The sequence below is a fragment of the Durio zibethinus genome, chromosome 23 (genome assembly GCF_047325235.1).
Source record: "Durio zibethinus cultivar Kanyao isolate XHJ-2024 chromosome 23, ASM4732523v1, whole genome shotgun sequence".
In the NCBI taxonomy this organism is placed as follows: domain Eukaryota; kingdom Viridiplantae; phylum Streptophyta; class Magnoliopsida; order Malvales; family Malvaceae; genus Durio; species Durio zibethinus.
In genome coordinates this window covers 7,695,919-7,717,893 of record NC_143184.1, presented here as the reverse complement: position 1 = coordinate 7,717,893, position 21,975 = coordinate 7,695,919, and the positions used below count along the sequence as shown (strand labels likewise).

Genomic DNA, 21,975 nt, shown 5'->3' with positions numbered 1-21,975 from the left:
GGTTTTCTACATGGACAGGTAGATCAATGCCGATCCTGTCAAGAATCGCACATCCATCCATAGACAACGCTGAAGGGCAGCTACCTTTGTAGCTAAAGGAGGACAATCTTGGAGACGAAACCACCAGTGTAAAGGCATCCATCTCAGACCCATAAATCCTGGTTACCCTACGCATGTTTACCACTACCAACCGTGGACCAGAAATTTTAATAACCTTATGTTCTCCGGATATAAAACATCCGTCTATGGTAAGATTTTCTAAATTCGAACATCTCGAAAAGTGATCGCCAAGTAATGAATAATTTTCAAGGTGGAGAGTTCTCAGGGATATGCTAGAGAGAAGCAGATATGCTGGATGAATTGTACGATCCATATAGATCTCTTGGACAGATTGCGATACAGCATAGCGGATGACTCTGCCTACAAAAGTTTTATCCGATGTGCAGCTATGGAATTTCAGGCTATGGAGATTAGATGGTTCACGTCGAGAGAGGACGTGGAGCACAAATTTCTTGAATGAAGCAAGATACCTGAATGATCGGCTGTCAAAATTGAGGATGGGTAGACAAGTCCAGAGATGGTTCCATCTCTTGGACAACACACATGTTTGGACTGCATTTTTGGTGTTCAGATATGAAAGAATGTGATGGATTAAGCTGTCGGGTAAGTCACTGAGCCGATCCATTTTATTTACCTTGGAAGTTCTGCTCTTCTTCATTGTAGCCATTGCACTATGAAAGGGAAAGCTACCATTAATCTCCTTTTAAAGCTTTAAATATCCCTATAACGATCAAGAAGCGAAGAGTCATTGCCGATTTTTTTTCCGGATTTCCAAGGAAATAAATGGAGGGAAGAATGGAAAGTTTAAATGTAAATTACTTAACTCAGCTGTTGATCTTCTTGGAAAAGTGATTGAATTAATGCAATGGACTGATTTGCTAGGGAAAGGGAAATGCACTAATGGAAGCTCGTAAAACTATAAAGAAAGAGGGAAGAAATGGTGGGGAAGCAGAAGTTATTCAAATTTAATCGATTAAGCCTCTCCACTTTCTCCATATTTATGAAGTATTCAGTAAGATTATAATTTAATTTCTAAACTCCATTCAAAGCGGAATGGATGATTTTGTGATACTTTAACGATTAAAATTTGAGACTCGTTTCAATTTAACTATTAAATTGTTGCCTTTGGGTATTTTTTATCCTTTTATGTAATCACTAACAGGCAATCTTCTGAGTATCCTATCTTGTTTGTTTGATGTTAAACACAAAAATTATTGTGTCAACATTTGTGTAGACAAGTTAAACACGAAATATTTTTTACTTTTGATAAATTTATATATAATTTTTTTTTAATTTTAAATCATGTCTCTTTTATACTTATTTTCGTATTGTTTTCCAGTAATATCTAAGATTATCAAATCTAATAATGAACTGTCTAAAGACCACCGTCTAAAGACTAAAGTAGTCTACCTTCCACACTTATCTCTTTCTGTTGGTGTGCTACATTAAAATTTTAGGACTAGCAACCCATTTTCCGCCTTTTTTACCAAATTCCCAACCTTGAATAAAACATAAACAGGAAAAACAGAAAAGTTCAAAAGCGATAGCTACTACAGGAATGAAGCTGTTTCCACTTTCCAGTCCCTGCCGTCAAAAGCCTTTAATGCTCACACCTGCTTTAGTTATCAAGTAAATTGCAAATTAGTTAGTTGCCTTTAACATATAACTGGATTTAAAAGAAATTCAGACACTCCATAACAATATGCATTGTCGTTTTATTGAAAGAGATAATAACAGCCTGTGCATGAATCTTAGCATATCGCTACCAAGCAAAGTTTTGTTTTGTTTTTTTAGTCATATCTGCTGTACAATGTTGATAAATGTAAAAGTACAAAAACTGAGGTATACAAACGCTTAAAAAAATTATATTTGTATAATTTCTTTTGTATCATATATGTATTATTTTGCTTTGATATCAATAAATTTTTGGTGGGGAATCTGGCAAAGGACTAGATGAAATTGTTTAAGTTTTAATCTCTGAAAGATAGGTGTGCTTCATTTTATGATTATTTTAATATTTTACCTGTGCAGCCATGTGAAAAACAGCTGAATATCTCCAAAAGTCTGCATTGATGTTATTGGGGCTTGATTTGATTTCCATCTTAGTTTTCACTTATCATACTTGACTCCATATGTAACTCGTTAGCAAGGTTTGCATGGTGGAATAATAAAAATGCAGACAAATGAAACTTTTCTAATCAAAGAAAGATGCTCGATGGCAATTTCATAGGATATATATACACACAAATAAATGATCTAATAGAATTCTATAATAATGATAGATAAAAAAAAAAGAAAAAGATTAAAAAAATAAAAATCAAATTAATTGTTAATACCTTTGCAAATATCCACTCAAAAAACAGTTCAAAGTTTTCATTAGCTGCCTTCCAACACAAGTTCCTTTCTTCCTTAGTAGCCTCGTTATAGATTATGGCATGTACATCGTTATTCCTTAATGCGGTTTTTATCTGTAATCAATCATGTAACCATGAATTAGAAATTCATAGAGTCATTGATAGAAGCTTTTTATATAAATGTTTGATTGCATGCGTACCATCAATCCTTCCTTCCACTCTATAGTTAGTAATTTAGCATGTAAGATCACCCCTTGCAAAGTATTTTTCAGAAATGTACGGAACTCTTGCTTTTCTTCATGGACAGATAAACCAATGTTGACCCTGTCAAGAATCGAACATCCTTCCATTGACAATGCTGAAGGACAGCTACCCTGGTAGCAAAAGGAGGACAGTCTTGGAGAAGAAACCACAAGTGTATAGGCGTACGTCTCAGACTCATAACCAATCTGAGTTACCCGACTGATGTTCACTGCTACCAACCGTGGACCGGAAATTTTAATCACCTTATGTTCTACAGATATAAAACATCTGTCGATGAACAGATTTTCTAGATTCAAACATCTCGAAAAGTGATCACCAAATAATGAACAATTTTCAAGGTGGAGAGTTCTCAGGGATGTGCTAGAGAGAAGCCGATATGCTGGATGGATTGTACGATCCATATAGATTTCTTGTACAGAATGCGATACAGCATAGCAGATAACTCTGCCTATAAAAGTTTTATCCGATGAGCAGCTATGGAATTTTAGGCTATGGAGATTAGATGGTTCACGTCGAGAGAGGACGTGGAGTACAAATTTTTTGAAGGAAGTAAGATACTTGAATGATTGGCTGTCAAAATTGAGGCTGGGAAGACAAGTCCAGAGATGGCTCCATCTCTTGGACAACACACATGTTTGGACTGCATTTTTGGTGTTCAGAGAGGAAAGAATGTGATGGATTAAACTGTCTGGCAAGTCACTGAGTCGGTCCATTTCATTTTCCTTTGAAGCTCTGCTCTTCTTCATTGTAGCCATTGAACCAAGAAAGAAAAAGCTATTGATAATCTGAGATTGGAAGAGTCATTGCTGATTGTTTTTCTGGATTTCCAAGGAATAAAATGGAAGGGAAGAATGGAATGTTTAAATGTAAATCACTTAAACTCAGCCGATGATCTTCCTGATTGAATTTATGCAATGGGCTGATTTGCTAGGGAAAGGGAAATGCACTAATGGAAGCTCCTAAAACTATGCAGAAAGAGGAATCAGAGGTTATTCATTTTTAATCCATGTGCTGTTGGTCTTCCCACCATTGATGAAGCCTCTTCACTTTCTCCATATTTATGAATTATTCAGTAAGATTATGATTTAATTTCTAATCTCCATTCAAAGGGGAATAGATAAGATAAGCCAACCTGATTTTTTAGATAAACGATTAAAACTTGAGACTCATTTCAATTTGGATTTAGAGATAGGAAGAATGTGCCATTTATGACATTAACAAAAATACTTTTAAATTTTTAAAATTAACTCAATTGATTCATATAATTATTTTATAATATCTTACAAATTTAAAGTTCAAATCTTAATATTTTCAATTTCTTTTTGCATTACACTTTGTAAAAAAAAAAAAAAAAACAAAAAACAAAATTTTTTTAATAATGAGTACCACCCTTGATTTGATTGTTTTCTATTGTTCATAATTGACTCTGTCCAAAGATCAAAGGAGTCTACCTTCTACACTTGTCTCTTGCAGTTGGTGTGCTGCTTCAAAGTCCACAACAGCCCATTTTCCCCCTCTTTACCAAATTCCCAAACATTGTATAAAACATAAACAGGAAAAACAGAGAAGTTTAAAAGAGATTGTCTTAAGAAAAATAGAAAACATAATTGATCTTTTAATATGCTAATAAGATGTTCAAGTTTTTAGAATATAACTTAAACAAACATCCATTTCACTCCTAGAAAAGATTAGTTCATGCTAGTATTTATATTCCTTTAACTTGAATACTTGTCATTTAATCCTCAATAAACAACCAGCACTTTCCTTCAACTAAAACAAGATTCTTTATATATATTTATATATATATATATATATATTTACACCAACAATCCAATAATTTATTGATAAAATATTAAATTCTTAATTTCAATGTTCAGATATTAAACTCTGAAAGTCTGAAATAACAAAATATATGTTTATTTTTTCAACACGCATCTTCTCTAAATCTTGATGATTAGAACAAACTAACATTATATAGTCTCTCAACCACCGATTTCTGTGACCAAATTTTGATGAGAAATCTCAACTAATGTTTCATTATACAAGCATATTTTACAATGTTTCTTACCTAATAATTCAATTAACAAGACCATTGCTGGCGGATGGAACTCCTTATAAAAACAAAACCATTGACTGCCTTGGTTGCTAAACTAACTACATCAAAAGAAACACACCCTTTTCCTTCTTCTACAATATTCTAATCAGTTTTGTCTCTGAAAATTAGTTATGTCAAGGCAATATCCCGACGGTGGTGATCCAAATGAGTGGTACGGTGATAACAGCGGTGGCAATGGCGTCTCTTCCATAACCATTGTTTGGATCGTGGCAGGAATATTAATAGCTATTCTTGTGCTGTGGATGGCTTATTATGTGGCAAAGAAAGGCAAATGTTTTGGTTTGTGTTTCTCCTGCAAGATAGAGTTTGGCGGCAGCCACTAGAGTGAGTCCAAGTGTTGATATTGATTCTCAACTCAATTTGTTAGAAAAAAAAGTAATGATTTGCAGCATGTAACGTTTCTCAACTGTTATTTTATCTCCTAAATCGCATATATGTCTTTGTTATCGCTTTCGTTTTGGTTTCATTCAAGTTCGTACTTTGAAATTATCATCTCTAATTATCTTAAGAACAACTTCATCATTGATACCTGAAAAAAAAAATTTTTCTCAAGCGTATAACTGATCACTTGTTATTACTGAAATATTGAATTTAATGATTCTAAGCTTAATTTATAAACTTCATTAATTTATGTACATATTTATTTTGTATAACCTTTTTCATTTTTTTTTTCAGAAATTTTGTATAATATTTTTATTTTTATTTTTATTTTTTTTTATTTAAAATTATCAAAAATTGAATATCATTAAAATTAAGAATTCAATACTTTATCAATAAACATAAATCATGCAAGGTGTTTGATTAAGTTGACTTTTGCACATATTTAACATGTTCATTCACCCTTTAGTGTGATTTTTTTTAATTTAATGACAAAAATTCTTAAATTTTGCTCTATACATCTTTTTTTCAAATTATGATCTTTTAGTGGATTTAAATCTTTTAGTGGATTCGAACCCAAGTAATACGAATAAACCAGTTATTCATTGAATCTAACAAATGTGAAATTTAATATTATTTTTAGATTTTAAAAATTATTTTGATTGTGAATATAATGTTGATAAATAAGTTTAAATTCAATAAGTAGTTAGTTTAATCGATTAAGATCGTTCTCTTTAACGAAGAGTTCTTAAATTTGAATTTTATCGGTGGTCATTTGTTGAGATCATATCGAATATACAATTTGCAGCCACTTGTCTTAGATTGTCAGGTACGACATATTTTGTCCTGACTTGGGAGATTGAGCAACTTATCAACGTCATATTTTTCTTACCAAAAATAAATAAATAAATAAGTTTAAATTTTTATTTAGTTAAAGAAAACAAAAGGAAAAAAAGACTGTTTTTTTCAATATGAGTATATTTTTCAGTTATAGTTATTCTTTTCTTGTCTTTTCCTTTTGTTTAATACTATAAAAGGTAAGAGTGTGATTATATGTTTGGATTATATAAAAAAATTATTTTTTTATATATAATGTTGGCAGTATCTGAATTTAAATCATTAAAATTAAAATAATATTTCATCAATAAATCACTAAATTAAAAAAAATAAAAAGAGTGAGCATTCTACAATTAGAAATCATCCATTTTATAAATCATCAATATAGAACAAAGAATCCAATGCATGCCGCCCAAACTCTAAGTTTTGCTTTGTCTTTTCCATCACTACTTTATCGATCTCTCGTTTCCTGGTTTTAGTCGGCAAAGTTCAGTGTCCACCGGAAGGGACAACCCATCAACTTATCATGCAAAATTTCCAAGTTATATATAGCACGTACGAATCGAACCAAGAAATGAATTGAAATTTCAATAGTTTCTGGCAACGAGAATGTGATTGAAATTGTTGCTGATCTGAAAGCAGAATGTAAGAAATATTGTGTATTGAATTAATTGAAGCGGATGGAGATGCAAGCAATCTCTTTCAATATACACCGCAATAGAAACTGTTTGCATGTGTTGAATGTTCTTGCTAAATCTCGTGTAATTCTTGATTTATGATTGATTTATTTAAACGATTTGCTCCAATTTCCATCTCTTATCATTTAAGCCATGCCACACATGCAATCCTGTACAACTTACTGATTGATAACAGAGTTTTAACATTTTTTTTATGAGAAAGACTGCAACCTAATGATAAAAAAAAAATAATTATAAATATTAAGGTTTGAACATTAAACTTACTAAATATTATATTTTAAAATTAATTATATGAATTAATTCAAATAAATATGAATTTGAGTTTTAACATTTTTTACTGGATCAGTAACAAAGTTTGCGGGCACGCAAGGTTCCAAGCAAGCTGATGCAAGAACATTTTGGGCCTGATTGTTGCTCATCCATATCTGAACAAAATCTAATGCAAAAAATTTCAGTACCTGTGGTGACTGATATATGTGGCCAATTGAAGTGTTCATATCTTTCCATTGAATTGGAACTAGAATTGACTTTCATTTGATGATTATACAGACAGAATTTCCTTCTACATAACTAAATATTCACAAGCTAAACAGACGAATAGTTCCTAAAATTAATCAACTGAAAATAAGATACTCATAAAACATCATGAAATGGAACTTTGTTGCGTTCTAATTTATCAGAAATAGCAGACACTTAGAAAACAATTTTAAATTGACAAAACAACTTGATCAACTGACCAGTTTATTCCTCTTTTTTTCCTTTTTTCTTCTTCTCCTTTTCAGATTTGAATCATTGAGAATTCCTAGCTCGAGACAAATGGTCAGATGTATCAGCAGTAAGCCGTGAATCATGATTTCACCAGATGGGATGACGGAGGAAGGATGGAATTGGCCAGTTCTTCATTTACCTTGACCGGAAGTGGAGGCATTTGTTTCATTACCTCTGGCATGTCATTCAAGCTGCAAAAATCTCTATGAACATTAGAGAATGTGCAGCAGGTATATAATATAAATTGCCCTATGTCCAATTACAATGTGATATATTATTATTCCCAGATTGAAGAATAAGTTCACAGGCAATACAGGCCACAGACAACATACACATACACACACACATGCAAAAGGAAGTGTCTTAAACATTTTCACTTCCTCAATCCTTAAGACCTTAGCAAATGAAATTTTCTACTAATCAAATGAAACCATTTCAAAGGTCTTTATCCACAATAGCAGGCAACAATAATGAAAATACCTCCACAAATACAGCAGCTTATTTCTTTATGCCAGGAAACGTGCTCCATACTCATCCACATGGAGAAAAAATAATTGTCTTCAAAATTAGTCTCTTGCACACAACAGACCAAAACAAATTTATATGTAGGAAGGAATTTCATTTATGTCATATTTCCCTCAAATTCAGCCATTTGAAACAATGGTCACCGCAGGATCCTAATGACAATGACACATGCATCTAGCCATCAAGACGAAGGGAAGGCTAAGCATTTGACTCACTAATAAATTTTACTTTCAGAATCTTCACATAAATCTGAATATCTTCAGGCATCAGTGGCTGTCAATTTTGTTAAGCAAAAACATATCATGGTCGAGGGTAATCATCATGGATCATAATTAGATAGGCCAAATCTATCCCACCCAAGGATCAGGTGATATAAATTTAACAGCTTACGTGGTGAAAAAAAAAGCTACTCCTTTAATGATGGGTAAAATTTCACAAAGTGCATAATGAGGAAGCAGTGTTCACAGTTATAAACAAAGTAGCCACCAGAAAGATGCTCAGGAGCCAAAACTACCAACCATACCCTCAACAGATAACTTTTCCACATCATTTACCTCACCTTGTCCGGTTCTAGAATCTTCTGTCTTAATTTCACTAATCCAACTTAAAAATTATTTTTAGTTTGCTATTACAACACAATAAATGACCTCCCCCGTAATATGCAAAGAAAAAAAAAAGTCTTGCCATCCTAAGCCATTTTTTCATGTTCATGATTTCCTATGGAGCAAAATGATCAAGTTAATAAACCTGAACCAAAATGATGATGACAGCCATAATAATATTAACAAATATACTGTTACACAGCACATGACAATGAACATTCATAAACTTGCAGTCATGCGATAAAAATGCAACTATGCCCAATAATGTCCTCCATTTAACATTGTTGTTTTTTAAACATATTTCTAATTTGGATATATCAGATAAAGCATAGAGGTAGCAACATACTCATTCAACATGGTAAGGATATTGTCCCGGGTTTTGCATAACAGATTTATATTATCATGTATCTGCATTGAAAAGAAATAATAATAACAATCAATAAAGAAGACATATGTCAGCTAATAGGAAGACAGCAGCTGTCAAAGCTACAACAGTCTGATAACGAGGTCAGCCAATCCAATGATCATAATCATCATAACTTTCATTTTCATACAGCACATTTAGACAGTAAGTTGGCATAATCTTACTAGGGTGCCAAAAAATAAGAGACATACATATTAACTATTGAAGATTCTGAGTTAGAAATGAAAAGTAATGTCTAATAATGGGACATATGCCAGTTGTCCACATAAGAATTGCATACCAACTAAGTATTAGGTCCATTGATAAAGAACTAGAAAGTGCTGGTGCCTTCTTATAAAATTGAATCAAATTGATTTTTTTTCATGCCATTATTTTATCATGTTGCAACTTTCACTCAAAACTAACAGTTACCTGATATAAACCAGTGCATGGAAAAAAATATTTTAATTAAGTTTTAAAGAAACTTAATAGAAAGATTTCAACTCCGATGAATGATAAGGGACTTATTTGACAAGACATAAACTGTATATTTCACCTGGAAAGCTGAAAAATTTGCTGAAATTTGATCAAACATTTGAGCATTTTGTTCAAGCAGCTCTCCTGTCACACCAGCGATGGCTGAAACCACATAATTCAAATTGAAAAGTGTGGAAAAACTATGAAATAAATCAGTGTGGAAACTGAATGTATATTGAAAAACTGCTCATATATAATTATACAAGAACCTTAGGTTTATATACAACTAACTAAGGGTTAAACTAAGAAACTAAATCTTCCTAAAAAACTAATCCTATAATTGAGGGATTGTCTATCCTAATTTTTTGTCCTTAATTTTAGGGATACAAATGCTTAATTCTAGATATACAAATATAAATATACAGATTACAAGATTACAACCAGCTGTAAATAAGTGTTTTCCCACACTCCCCCTCAAGCTGGTGAATAAGTGTTTTCCATTCCCAGCTTGAAAATAATTTCTTGAAATGTTGCACTGCTGAGACCTCTAGTCAACACATCTGCAAGTTGACCCTTGGTTGATACATAAGGTGTACAAATCAACCCACTGTCTAGTTTCTCCTTTATAAAATGCCGGTCTACTTCAATGTGTTTTGTTCTGTCATGTTGCACAGGATTGTATGCAATGCTTATTATCACAGGATTGCAGACTTGTTATCACAGTAGAGTCTCATGGGTCCATCCCACTTGATCTTCAAGTCTTCTAGGATACTCTTTAACCATAGTAGTTCACAAATTCCTTGAGCCATTGCTCTGAACTCTGTTTCAGCACTTGATCTTGCCACCACATTCTATTTTTTACTCCTCTAAGTCACAAGATTACCACCTAAGAAAGTGCAGTAGCCTGAGATGGATCTTCTATCAGTTACTGAACCTGCATAATCAGCATCTATATAGGCTTCTAAAACTAGCCCCGAATTTCTTTTGAATAAGATACCTCTCCCAGGATTGGCCTTCAAATAGTGCAATATACGGTAGACAGCCTGTAAGTGCACTTCTTTAGGACTATGCATAAATTGACTTACCACACTCACAACATATGCTATATCAGGTCTAGTATGTGAGAGATAAATGAGTCTTCCAACTAATCTTTGGTACATCTCTCTATTTACAGCAGCATCTTCATTAGCTTCTCTAATTTTATGATTAGAATCTATAGGGGTATTTGCAGGTTTACATGCGAGCTTCCTAATTTCCTTCAGAAGATCCATCACATATTTCTGTTGTGAGATGAAGATATCACGCCGTGAGTGAGCTACTTCAATTCCTAGGAAGTAATTCAATCTCCTAGCTCTTTTATCTCAAATTCTCTAGCCAAACACTGTTTTAGAGATTCTCTCTCTTTTTCATTATCTCCAGTTACAATTATATCATCAATATACACTAATAGAACTGTGACTCTCCCTGAATCAGAGTGCTTAATAAACAATGTGTGATCTCCTTGACTCTGTTTATATCCCATTGCTAGCATCACTTTGACAAATCTCCCGAACCAAGCCCTAGGAGACTGTTTAAGGCCATATAAAGCCTTTTTCAACCTGCATACTTTGTTTGCTTCTAAATGACCTCCAAATCCCGGTGGAACCTTCATATATATTTCTTCTTCCAAATCGCCATGTAGAAAAGCATTCTTTACATCAAATTGTTGAAGCTGCCAATTGTAATTTACAGCCAATGATAACAAAATCCTAACTGTATTCATCTTGACAACTGGAGCAAAGGTTTCCTGATAATCCACTTCATAGGTTTGAGTGTAGCCCTTAGCCACTAACCTGGCTATATACCTTTCAACAGTATCATCTGCCTTGTATTTTACAATGAAAACTCATTTACACCCCACTGGATTTTTTCCTTTAGGGAACTCTACTAGTTCTCATGTCTGATTTTTCTCTAAACCCTCCATTTCTATTTTCATGGCTTGCCTCCATTTCTCACTGGATAATGCCTCGGATAATGTAGTTGGAACAAAAATAGTATTTAAGCTCACAAAAAAATTTTTGTAGGATGGTGAGAATTTTTCAAATGACACAAAATTAGAGATTGGGTATAGTGGATGCTTAGTACATTCTCTGGTTCCTTTCCTAATGGCAATGGGCAGATCATAATCACTAGTTATAGTTTTAGGAGATTCATGCTCATTTTGAGAAACAGAGTCAAAAACTGTAGTTACCTCATTTCCAGAGTTAAGATCAGGTTCTTGGACTGGCATTGGTTCAGGATCTGAAACTTTTCTTCTTGAGTACACCTATAATTCTTTCATAGAATCAAGAACAATATTATCCTTTGTCACATCTTTTGTATTTGGAATGGGTTCAGACTCAAATTCAGTGTTTGACTTGAGCTCAACAGAAACAGGTTTCAACTCAGAAGAATTAATGGGTGTAAATGTTGAAGAAGGGGACAAATCAAGCAAAACGAAATCTTTATCCTTATCTTCCATGAATGAAGTCTCCCCTAAAGATAAGGTTGAGTAAAAAATGATTTACTTTCTTCAAAAATGACATCTGCAGACACAAAATTTTTTGGTAAGAGGATGATAGCACTTATATCCTTTTTGAGTTGAGGAATACCTCACAAAAATACACTTAATCGCTCTTGGATCCAACTTTCTCCTATTATGACTGTGAATATGAACAAATGATGTACAACAAAATATCCTAGGTGTGAGATTGTTTGTGGTATTAAAGTTGAGATAAAATTGTGAGAGTAGTTCTATAGGAGTTTTAAATCCCAAAACCCTTGAAGGTAACCTATTTATAATGTGTGTGACAGTGAGAACAGCTTCTCCTAATAAGATTTAGTTACATTTGCTTGAAAAAGAAAGGCTCGGGTTGTGGTTAGTAAATGACTGTTTTTTCTCTCTGCCACTCCATTCTGCTGTAGAGTATTAGCACAAGATGAGTCATGGATAATCCCCTCGTTTTGGAAATAGGTGGATAGACTTTGGTTGAAGTAGTCTCTTGCATTATCAGACTTAAATATCTTGATTCTCACTCCAAATTGATTTTGGATCATGTTTTGAAAGCTTAAAAACAACTATTCACATCCGATTTGGATTTAAGTAAAAAAAATCCAAGAGACCCTGGTACAATCATCTATGAATGAAACAAACCATCTTGCACCAGAAATATTAAGAATTGTAGAAGGACCCCAAATGTCACTATGAATTAAGTAAAAGGGAATAAAACTTCTTTTGTTACTAATTGAAAAAAACACACGTCTATGCTTTGCAAGTTCGCAAACATCACAATGAAAATCTTCGACATTTAATCCTTTGAACAAAGAAAGAAACATGTTTCTCAAGGTTCCAAAAAAGGGATGTCCAAGACGAAAATGATAAAGCCAAATTTTGTCTTTATTGGAAGATTTTTCAGAAAGAAATGACAAAGGTAAACTATTCTTGATATTACTGGTGTTATTTAATGTCTCAAGATAGTATAGTCCATCCTTCTCCTTAGCAAGCCCAATCATCTTCCCCAAACTCTGGTCCTGAAATTCACAATAAGCGGGATAAAAAGTCACTTTGCAGTTTATATCTCTGGTAAGTTTTTGTATAGACATCGGATTAGTAGACAATCCAGGAACATGAAGAACATTTTTGAAAACAAACGAGGGATTAACTTGAACATCTCCTAATCCTGCCACTGTAGTAAGTGAACCATCTGTAACAACAATTTTCTTATTACTAGGACACAGGGTATATGTACTAAACTTCTGTAAGGAATGTGTCATATGATCTATGGCTCCAGAGTCAATGACCCAAGAACTCGTAATAGGCTTAACCGAGATATTTAATCCATGAGAACCAAAAGCTTTACCTGAACTAGAGACCTTACCCAAGGAACATACCACAATAGGCTTTTCAAGGATTTTCAATAAGTTTCTCAGCTTTTCAATCTCTTCCCCGTCGAACTCTCCTTGTTTCCGAGACATCTGTAGTATTCCAATGATTTTCCCAGTTGACATTTCCTCAAATTAGGTGGTAGTGATATCTTTCTTTGAAAGGGTTCGGCAATGAAGGCCTAAAATAGAAGTCAGCAATAAAGGCTGAAAATTTTGCTTCCCAAGAAGAGCCTAAAGCTTTGATACCATATGAAAAAATTAAGAAATAAATCAGTGTGAAAACTGAATGTATATTGAAAAACTACTCATATATAATTATATAAGAACCTTAAGTTTATATACAACTAACTAGGGGTTAAACTAAGAAACTAAATCTTCCTAAAAAACTAATCCTATAATTGAAGGATTGTCTATCCTAATTTTTTGTCCTTAATTAGGGATACAAATACTTAATTCTAGAGATACAAATATAAATATATAGACTACAAGATTACAACCAGCTGTAAATAAGTGTTTTCCCACAAAAAGTAAATAACTGTATAAAAAGAAAGATGACTATTTTGACATTTTAAATATGGTTCATCTAATCTCTCCTAACATTTTTTTTTTTAATTTTTCTGTTGGGAAATCTTAAACCCCACCCAATGTGGTAAGCTCCAAAGAGTCACCTTAAGTATGCTACTTCAAGTTCTAAGCTTGATCAAATTTAATAAATTTTTAAAAGAGAAACATAAGCTACATCTTTCCGTCGATTGAGCATAAAAAATTCAGCTCAAAGTTTCTATCCAGCAGTAATTTTTATATTGGCAAAAATGTAGAGTCATCTCTAATATGTCTTGACCAAACCTTTGCATGGGATGCCATCATCGTTGTCCGTAGGGATCATTGGCAGTGCAAATGAAGGTCCATTAGGCCTAGTTGTTAAATGAGATGTAGACTTTGCAGAAGAGTCTGTACCCTTTTCCTGCAAAACAATGTCCTTGAGCTTTCAAGAACTGAAGTGACCTACCTAGAAAAAGAACTTAGACGGAAATAGATGAACTGCATAAATAAGAGGGCTGAGGAAGATGGGAAGGTGAAGTAGTCACATCACCCACCTTAACTTAAAAAACAACAGGGTAGAACCTGGAGAAAAACACCTAATACCATTCAGAAATTTCCCACAAAAAAACCCAGAGAAGTAGTTTGGACACTTGCACAACAGATCTGTCTGGGTTGAACATGCTAGAAAGTAGGAAGAATCCCTTCTCTGGGATAGGGCAAGCTTCAACTTTCAACCACATCTAGTTATGCCAAAGACTTTATGCTTAATTTATCCAACAGTCAATTAAACATGCACATGAGACACAGTGGACAATTCCATAATTCCATGATATATACTCCTTACTTACATAACCTTGATTTATTATCTAGTTGCCCTCCTGCTTCTTGAATCTTTTCTTGCTCACCTTATTTCAAGAATTTTGGTATGAATATGTAATACAGGATGATGAGAGTATAAGGACCACAGGAGTGGATGTGTGAGATATATATATATATATATATATATATATATCATATATCATATATAGATACACACACTATGTTGCTCCGACCATTCCTTAAAGTACCCATGTCTGACACATATCCAACGGACATGGGTATGGAGGTCTGACCCTCCAAATATATGATAAACTTAGAAAAAAATGGCATGTACCCGTGTCAGAGACATACATATATGCGACACTCGCCCCGAGTCTAAGTAAACATAGTATATATATTTGAAGCAACTGTCAAGTCAAGAATGCCAAAACATAGGTAAAAACCCTGTGACCGTAGAAAACAGATTCAGAATTCACATAGAGAATAAGAAACTACTAAAGTTACCACACAGGCTAGGCAATTTCATTTAAGAAACTACCATAGGGATTGAACTTTCTTCTGGAGACATACTTCAAGGAATCAATTATGAAACACTAAGCAGTGTAGAAATATATTGTACAGATCAATTGTTCTACCATAAAAATTTAGACAAACATACTCTTCTGTCTTTATTTTTCCTTGATGAATTATGATCCTCTTTCCTTCGTTTGCCATTTTCCTTTTTCTGCAAACAGATTCAACCAGGTCATTATTTAGCATGCAAATACAATGCACATTTATATGCATATTTACTACATAGATACAAGCAAAAGGATTATGACATATTGTGCACACAATATGCCATACACAATTCCACCATAAAACTACAAAGTATTATTTTTCTTTCTACATTAGAGGGAGATGCTAAAGGCCAAACCCACTATAAACCTTTCATCCAATGAGCTATAGAACTTCTGCCAGATGAGAAAGGACTTAGAAAAGAATGAAGAAAAGGAAAGGCATCCATCAAGAAAGAGCAAGGGAAAAGAAGAACTTGTTGAAAACGTATATCATAGACTAGTTTTATGAAGGCATCAACCTTCCAATCGGCTAAACAAGGAATCCAGCAAAGTCAGTCATGTACCCAATTATTAGTTAAATTGTTCATCCATGACTAATGATCCTAGACTTTTGTCTCATGGCATTGAAAGACGTTGGGCATCTTAATGTTGTCTGCTATAATACACTGAACTTTTAGTAGAATTTTACAACTATAAATAATTAGAATTTTAATAATATATCAATATAGTCTAAAATTCATTTCTTATAAAAGTCCAGTACAAATATTAAAGCTGGTATTTAGGTTAATATCAATGCAATTTACTGCATTTTAAACATATCAAGTAGACTTCAATAAGCCCATAGGTAGTCCCCACCTCATTATTAATAGCCCCATCTCTACCCCGTGGTAAATGTCAAACATATCAGCCATTGGGTTTTGCCTCCCTTAAAACAGGACATGGACCCCCAAGAAAGAACCCACCAATATCAATTTTAATAATTAACATCTGGATGTTTCCTGCACATAAGATTCACTGCAATGATAATAGGATCATAAGCGACCATATCCCTCATAACAAGAGAAAATAGGAAACCTTTGTAATTTCATTAAGCAAAACCCAAAAGAAGACAGTTTTAACAAATTTCAAATGGAGTCAATCTCTCTTTTATTGCCAAACAAATTTAGGCTTTATTTCTAAAGAACACCACACTGCTGCAGACATATCACATTTCCATATATTCACCCCAGTTCCCCATCAAATGAGAAAAACTAAATGCAAGACATGTAGGCATGCTCCAATGAATTGCAACCACCGATACTCACAAATGATTTTTTTTGGCCAGATGAAAAAAAAAATTATGTTCTCAATATAGATCTTACAAACTACAACCTACCATAATTCCTTTTTTTGGCCTTTCATACAGCCGACCCCAGAGTTATGGGATATAAGTCTTAGTTTGTTGTTGTTGCAATATAGATCTTGCAAGAAAAAAAGATTTGTAGAGATATAATTATATGAAGGGCACAGAAAGAAATTAGAGGCTTTTTAAGCTAGCTCTTGCATCAGCCAAAAACTCAACATTTCTCCATGTTGCATAAAACTTATGCCATTTATTTTCTAATTAGTAAGCCTTGAACATAAGTGATAACGCCAAGAAGCCAAACCAAAGTACCATTATGTGCTTGTCCACCCGCCTGCAATAAATCTCAAATGAACATACATGCAAATATATACAGTCCATTAGAGGTGATTTTTGAACACAGGATCTCAATTTCACCTCTTAACCATGTATGATAGGAGGTAAAGAGGAAGGAAGGAAAGGCAGTGGAAAGAAAATAGCATTTATTTCCGTCCGTTTCTTCATTTGGTAGGAGGGCAATAGGAGGGAGGAAGAAAAATGGAAGGATTTGCACCTTTCCCTTCCCTCCAAATCTAATCCTTCCAAATTGAGAGGAAAATATTTCATAAGCCACCATATCCCTCTATCTTCCATCTTTCGCACCAAACACAAAGAAAGAAATACAACCTTCCTTCCTCTCCTCTTTTATTTCTTTCCTCACCCTTTTCCCTTCCATCTACTTTCCTCCCTACCAAACAATGTCAAAGGAGTCGAATTTTACTGACATATTTACAAACACCAGATTATTCATCCTTAACATCTCTTACATTCATTTAATGTACGAAAAACAACAAAATTCTCTTTGTCTGCATATATATATATATATATATATATATATATATATAATTTTAAAAGATCTAATTGAATCCATTTCAATGTCGTCTAAAGGGTAGGTTTAGCTTATGTACACATGCACATGCAAAACAGGCTTACATATATCCATCAGTGGAGCTAAATTTTTAATAGTGGTCAACTCATAGAAAGTTGGTTATAGCTATCAGCTCTTTTACTGTGACTTGTCATGCAAATGGAATTCAATCAGAATAAGTGATCATTTCTGATCTTGTGAGATTTGATCAATTAAACATTTCACAAACAAATTGATAATTATGCTGAGTTCATTACATCTAAGTCCATTCATAACAGGGGGGTTTGAGCTTCTGATTGGAGGACATATTGATAATTTTCAGTAACTGATAACTTTTAGTATTAAAGTTGAGAAATTAGCCTAATACTTAAAGAACAATACTTAAGTTAAATCCTTAGGGAAGAAAGATTCCGGAAACAAAATTTTAAGGTTAGTAAGGACAACACAGTAAGGAATAATGAGAATAACAAGGGTATGCAACTAGGTTTTGGGTAAGCAAATAAAGATTCCAGGGATTTTTATAACTGTCACCACGTTCCTAACAAAAATCTGTTATTATCAAATTAGTGAATAACGAATAGGACAGTAATGTGAGAAATGCTACCAAAATTAAGGGTTTTTTCTGGCAGAAAATGTAAGGTTTATTTAAGTGGTTATGATTGTAAGCTTCGTCCCAGAGGCAAACACCTTTTGTTAGGATAGCTTCACAACATACAAAGGAAAAGCATGTAAGTTAACCGGAATTTGATATACATGTTTACCATCCATTAAGAAGGGTACATGTATGTGTGTGTGTATATATGGAATTCTAGTAAACCTAGATCAATACAAAAAACTAAAAACTAAAATATTTAACCTTAAACAAGTAAGAAACCGTAACTCAACGGCCTAACAAGATTAATAAAAACAAAAAGATATTCCTGAACTATAGACACTGCAAATTGCAAAAGTACCAAAATATCCTCGACTTGTACAAATAAAGAAACTTCATTTAAAATAAAACCTGCTACTTCCTAACAATAATAAAATAAAATCGAAACCTAATACAGCTAATTTGGCCTTTGTAAGGTCTTAAGCATCAAATAAGATTATAATTCTTGATTTTCTTGACATTTAAGCGTGACTTTTCTTGATTCCTTGGTAGGCTGCAAGGCCACTGCCCACACAAGTCACAAGATTTAGAATTATGAATGAACAGAAACAAGGTGGGAGAATTTAGTGAAATTGACAAATACAACTCTTTATCTGAGAGTTTTTAAATGAAACCTCTTAAAATTCAAGTAAATGAAACATTTGATCCAAATAATCAAATTATTAAAGTTATAACCAGATAAACTGCTTGAAGGAGGACAATTTATAGAGTTATCATGAAATCCTTCAAGCTGCTTGCACCCAAAAAAAGAAAATTATCGGCCCGAAAGTTTCAATAAACATACAATTGCAAGTAACCAACTTACCGTCATCCATCTACAACGCAGTGCCACATCCCGGACTGTTTTGTCCTTCAACTGCATTGCGATCTTAGCATAGCGAACTATGGTTGAATCAGATGCATACCTGCAAACATTGATATCTCCATACTTATAATCAATATATCTATTAATCGTGCAGCCTTCATTTATCAAAGGCAAGTGTAGAAATATGCAACAAAAAAAATATGGGGCACAAAATGATAATCTGGTGAAAATCAAATAGGCCGAAAATTCAACCAGGAGAAAATACATTATCAATTTGTGGGACAGTAATTTAGCCAAAACAAGAAACATGTATGCAAACAGAAACTATTACGTACTCCAGCAATCAAATCCGCATCTTCTTTAGATTTCTAACAGGATGTTCATATCAGGGGTTTAAACGGACAACCACCAGACCCACTGCCTAAACTCACATATCAACTATATATCAGATAATGAACAGGCTGATTTAACTAGAACCAGCACGCTAGTGGCTACATTTTGGAAATATTACTCGTTCTAAAAGATCACAAAAGCATATATGCAAATAGTAAGAAAGAAATTTCTTAGCACTAAACTGCAACATTGTAACAATGAAGCCCGTTCGTGCATTTATTGTTATCACAATGCCAGAAATTAATGCATTGTATTAGACATAAAGCTCCCCATGATGAATGGAAAGCTTTTACTTGTTAAGGTGAAGAAAACCAAAAATATAACTCATAACAACTCATGCAACCCTATTGTCGTCACCAACCAGGTTTTCATCCCAACCTTGCCAAATTTTCTGAAATGATAATTTATTGGTCCATGATAGGACCTCATCACTAATAGCAGTAAGTTTATATGAAAGAAATGTCGGATCATAGTTTGCCAAAACTTTTTGTACAAACAACTCTCCATTTTTAAAGTATGTAACAAGACAGGTTCATTAAGGGCAACCAACACACGGATAGATACAAGAAATACATCCGAGGAAAAAAGAAACAAAGAAAGAACACTAGTATCTCTTCATTTTCCTCAAACCTTCACAAATGATAAGCCCGCAACACGCATACTCGGTAGAACTAAAAAGTACTTACACCAACAAAAACGATAATTTACTTTACATTTTAGCATGAAATATAAAGGTCGAAAATTGATATAATGAATGTGCTCTTGATGTTTTTACCAATCTCAACCAACTTTTTCTGTCCTAAAAACCTGAAGATACGATAAATAAAATTCCCACTCTGAATTAAAAAAAAAAAGTAATTAAATTAAGATGAGTTGAAAAAAAAAAAGTTGTAAGTACAAGTTACAGAAAAGTAGCAGAAATAAAAGAAACAAAAAGATAAAAGAAGTTCAAAAATGAGAGTGAGTAAGACGGAGAAGGAGTTACTTGGCAAGTAAATCTTCGAGAATCGATTGTTCATAGGGAGTCCAGTCGACGGAGATGCCAGGGTTGTGCCTCAACGCGGACTGCGAATCAGCCGAGACGGCGGCTGCACAGGTATTGCCCCCGCTGTTGTTCGAATTGACGGAAACACCATTAGTTGGTGGAGGAGGAGCCGTTACCTTCTGGTTCGACGAACCTTCCTGATTATTCCCCGTTGGATTCGCACTCGCAGCCATTAATCAAAAACAAGAATTAAAAAAAACGGCTAAAATCTTTTGTGTGTCTCGAATTCTAACGTTGGGGGTTAAGAATTGGAAACTTATTTATTATCTGAAGCAATTACGCAATTAAATGTATGAGGACAATTTTAATTAACCAGGAAAAAAAAAAAAAAGAAGAGGGATGGATTCTTGCTATGGGATAGAAACAAACGACAGCCGTTTTCCGATTGCCAGCCTAAGAAAGCGAATATTTCTAATCAAATTTTGCCTTTTTCACTTCTTCCTGGGAGAGTGACAGAATATTTTTTTCTCTCTTTTTTTAACCTGTTTGAGATGCCTTCCTAATTTTTATTTTTAAGTCCCCCTCTTTTCCCTTTTAAGCCTTGGCAAAAGGGTTAAACTGTAACCAAGCCGTAGTTGTAAAATTATTATTTTATTTTTATATGTCAAATTAAGTTTAAATTCAAATAAAAATAATCAAATTTAAAATTAAACCTATGAATTAATTTTATTTTTTATTTAATAACTAAATTTGAGTAATTCAATTTTTTAAAATTAAATTTAAATTTAAAAAATAAAATTTAGTCGAATTTAAATTAAATTTTAAATAATAAATTTAAAATCAAATTTAAAATTTTCTTGTATCAATTTGAGATAATTCCATTACATCTCTAAAATAAAAATAGATATCCTAAGATAAATATGTGAAGTGTTTTATTTTTTTGAGCGTCTGAAGTATTTATTTATAAAGATAAAAGAGAAAAATAACAAATAGAAATTAAATTTAAGTATATACAAAGGAGGTCGAAATTAATTTATAAAAATAATTTTTTAATGAATATAATAAAATATGTTTAAAAATAATTTATTTTATTATAATTTTTTGTTTAAATTTATAAAAATTTAAATTTTAATATTCTATCGATAATCACGTAGATGACTCTGCGTGTACTTTAATCTCATAAAAGAAATCATAAGGAAAATATTTAAATGGATGGGTTCCATCTTTGGCCATACAGAATTTCAACATCATTTAGGTGCGAGGGACCGTCAAAAAAAAAAAAGATCAAAGTGACTTTACCTATTAAAACAAGACTAAAATAAAAAAAAAATTTATCAACTTTTTTACTTTAATTAGATATTTTATATTTTTATTATATTTAAATAAATTTTAAAATTTTAATTTACAATTAATTAAATTTTTAACTTTTAATTCATATCTAAATAAATTATTAGCTTTAATTTGTATCTAAATAAATTTTAATATAAATTAATATTTTTATTTAAAATAAATATTTATTTAAATACAAATCAAATAATAAAATTTTATTTGAAGTCAATAAAAATATAAAATTTTATTTAGAAA

At 32.8% G+C, this 21,975-nt stretch overlaps 2 protein-coding genes across 3 annotated transcripts; both read right to left on the bottom strand.

Moving 5' to 3' along the window:
• Nucleotides 1-2,258: 2,258 nt before the first annotated feature.
• On the bottom strand, nucleotides 2,259-3,433 carry LOC111313114 (F-box/FBD/LRR-repeat protein At5g22700-like). Its single transcript, XM_089752204.1, has 3 exons — nucleotides 2,615-3,433; nucleotides 2,397-2,528; nucleotides 2,259-2,327 (listed from the first exon to the last, which is right to left on the bottom strand). Exons 1-3 carry the CDS (start codon nucleotides 3,431-3,433, stop codon nucleotides 2,259-2,261), a joined length of 1,020 nt encoding a protein of 339 aa, XP_089608330.1.
• Nucleotides 3,434-7,182: 3,749 nt separating this feature from the next.
• Nucleotides 7,183-20,954, bottom strand: LOC111314471 (uncharacterized). 2 transcript variants are annotated; one of them, XR_016332428.1, is made up of 7 exons: nucleotides 20,392-20,954; nucleotides 19,014-19,113; nucleotides 15,406-15,471; nucleotides 14,232-14,349; nucleotides 9,562-9,644; nucleotides 7,956-9,010; nucleotides 7,183-7,666 (listed from the first exon to the last, which is right to left on the bottom strand). XR_016332428.1 is itself a non-coding variant. In XM_022915871.2 (7 exons), the coding sequence occupies exons 1-7, from the start codon at nucleotides 20,622-20,624 to the stop codon at nucleotides 7,555-7,557; spliced, it is 774 nt and encodes a 257-aa protein (XP_022771606.2). In that variant the 5' UTR covers nucleotides 20,625-20,954; the 3' UTR covers nucleotides 7,183-7,554. The 2 variants fall into 2 exon arrangements, 1 of the variants encoding a protein (XP_022771606.2); XM_022915871.2 differs by having other exon boundaries at nucleotides 8,949-9,010.
• Nucleotides 20,955-21,975: the final 1,021 nt, after the last annotated feature.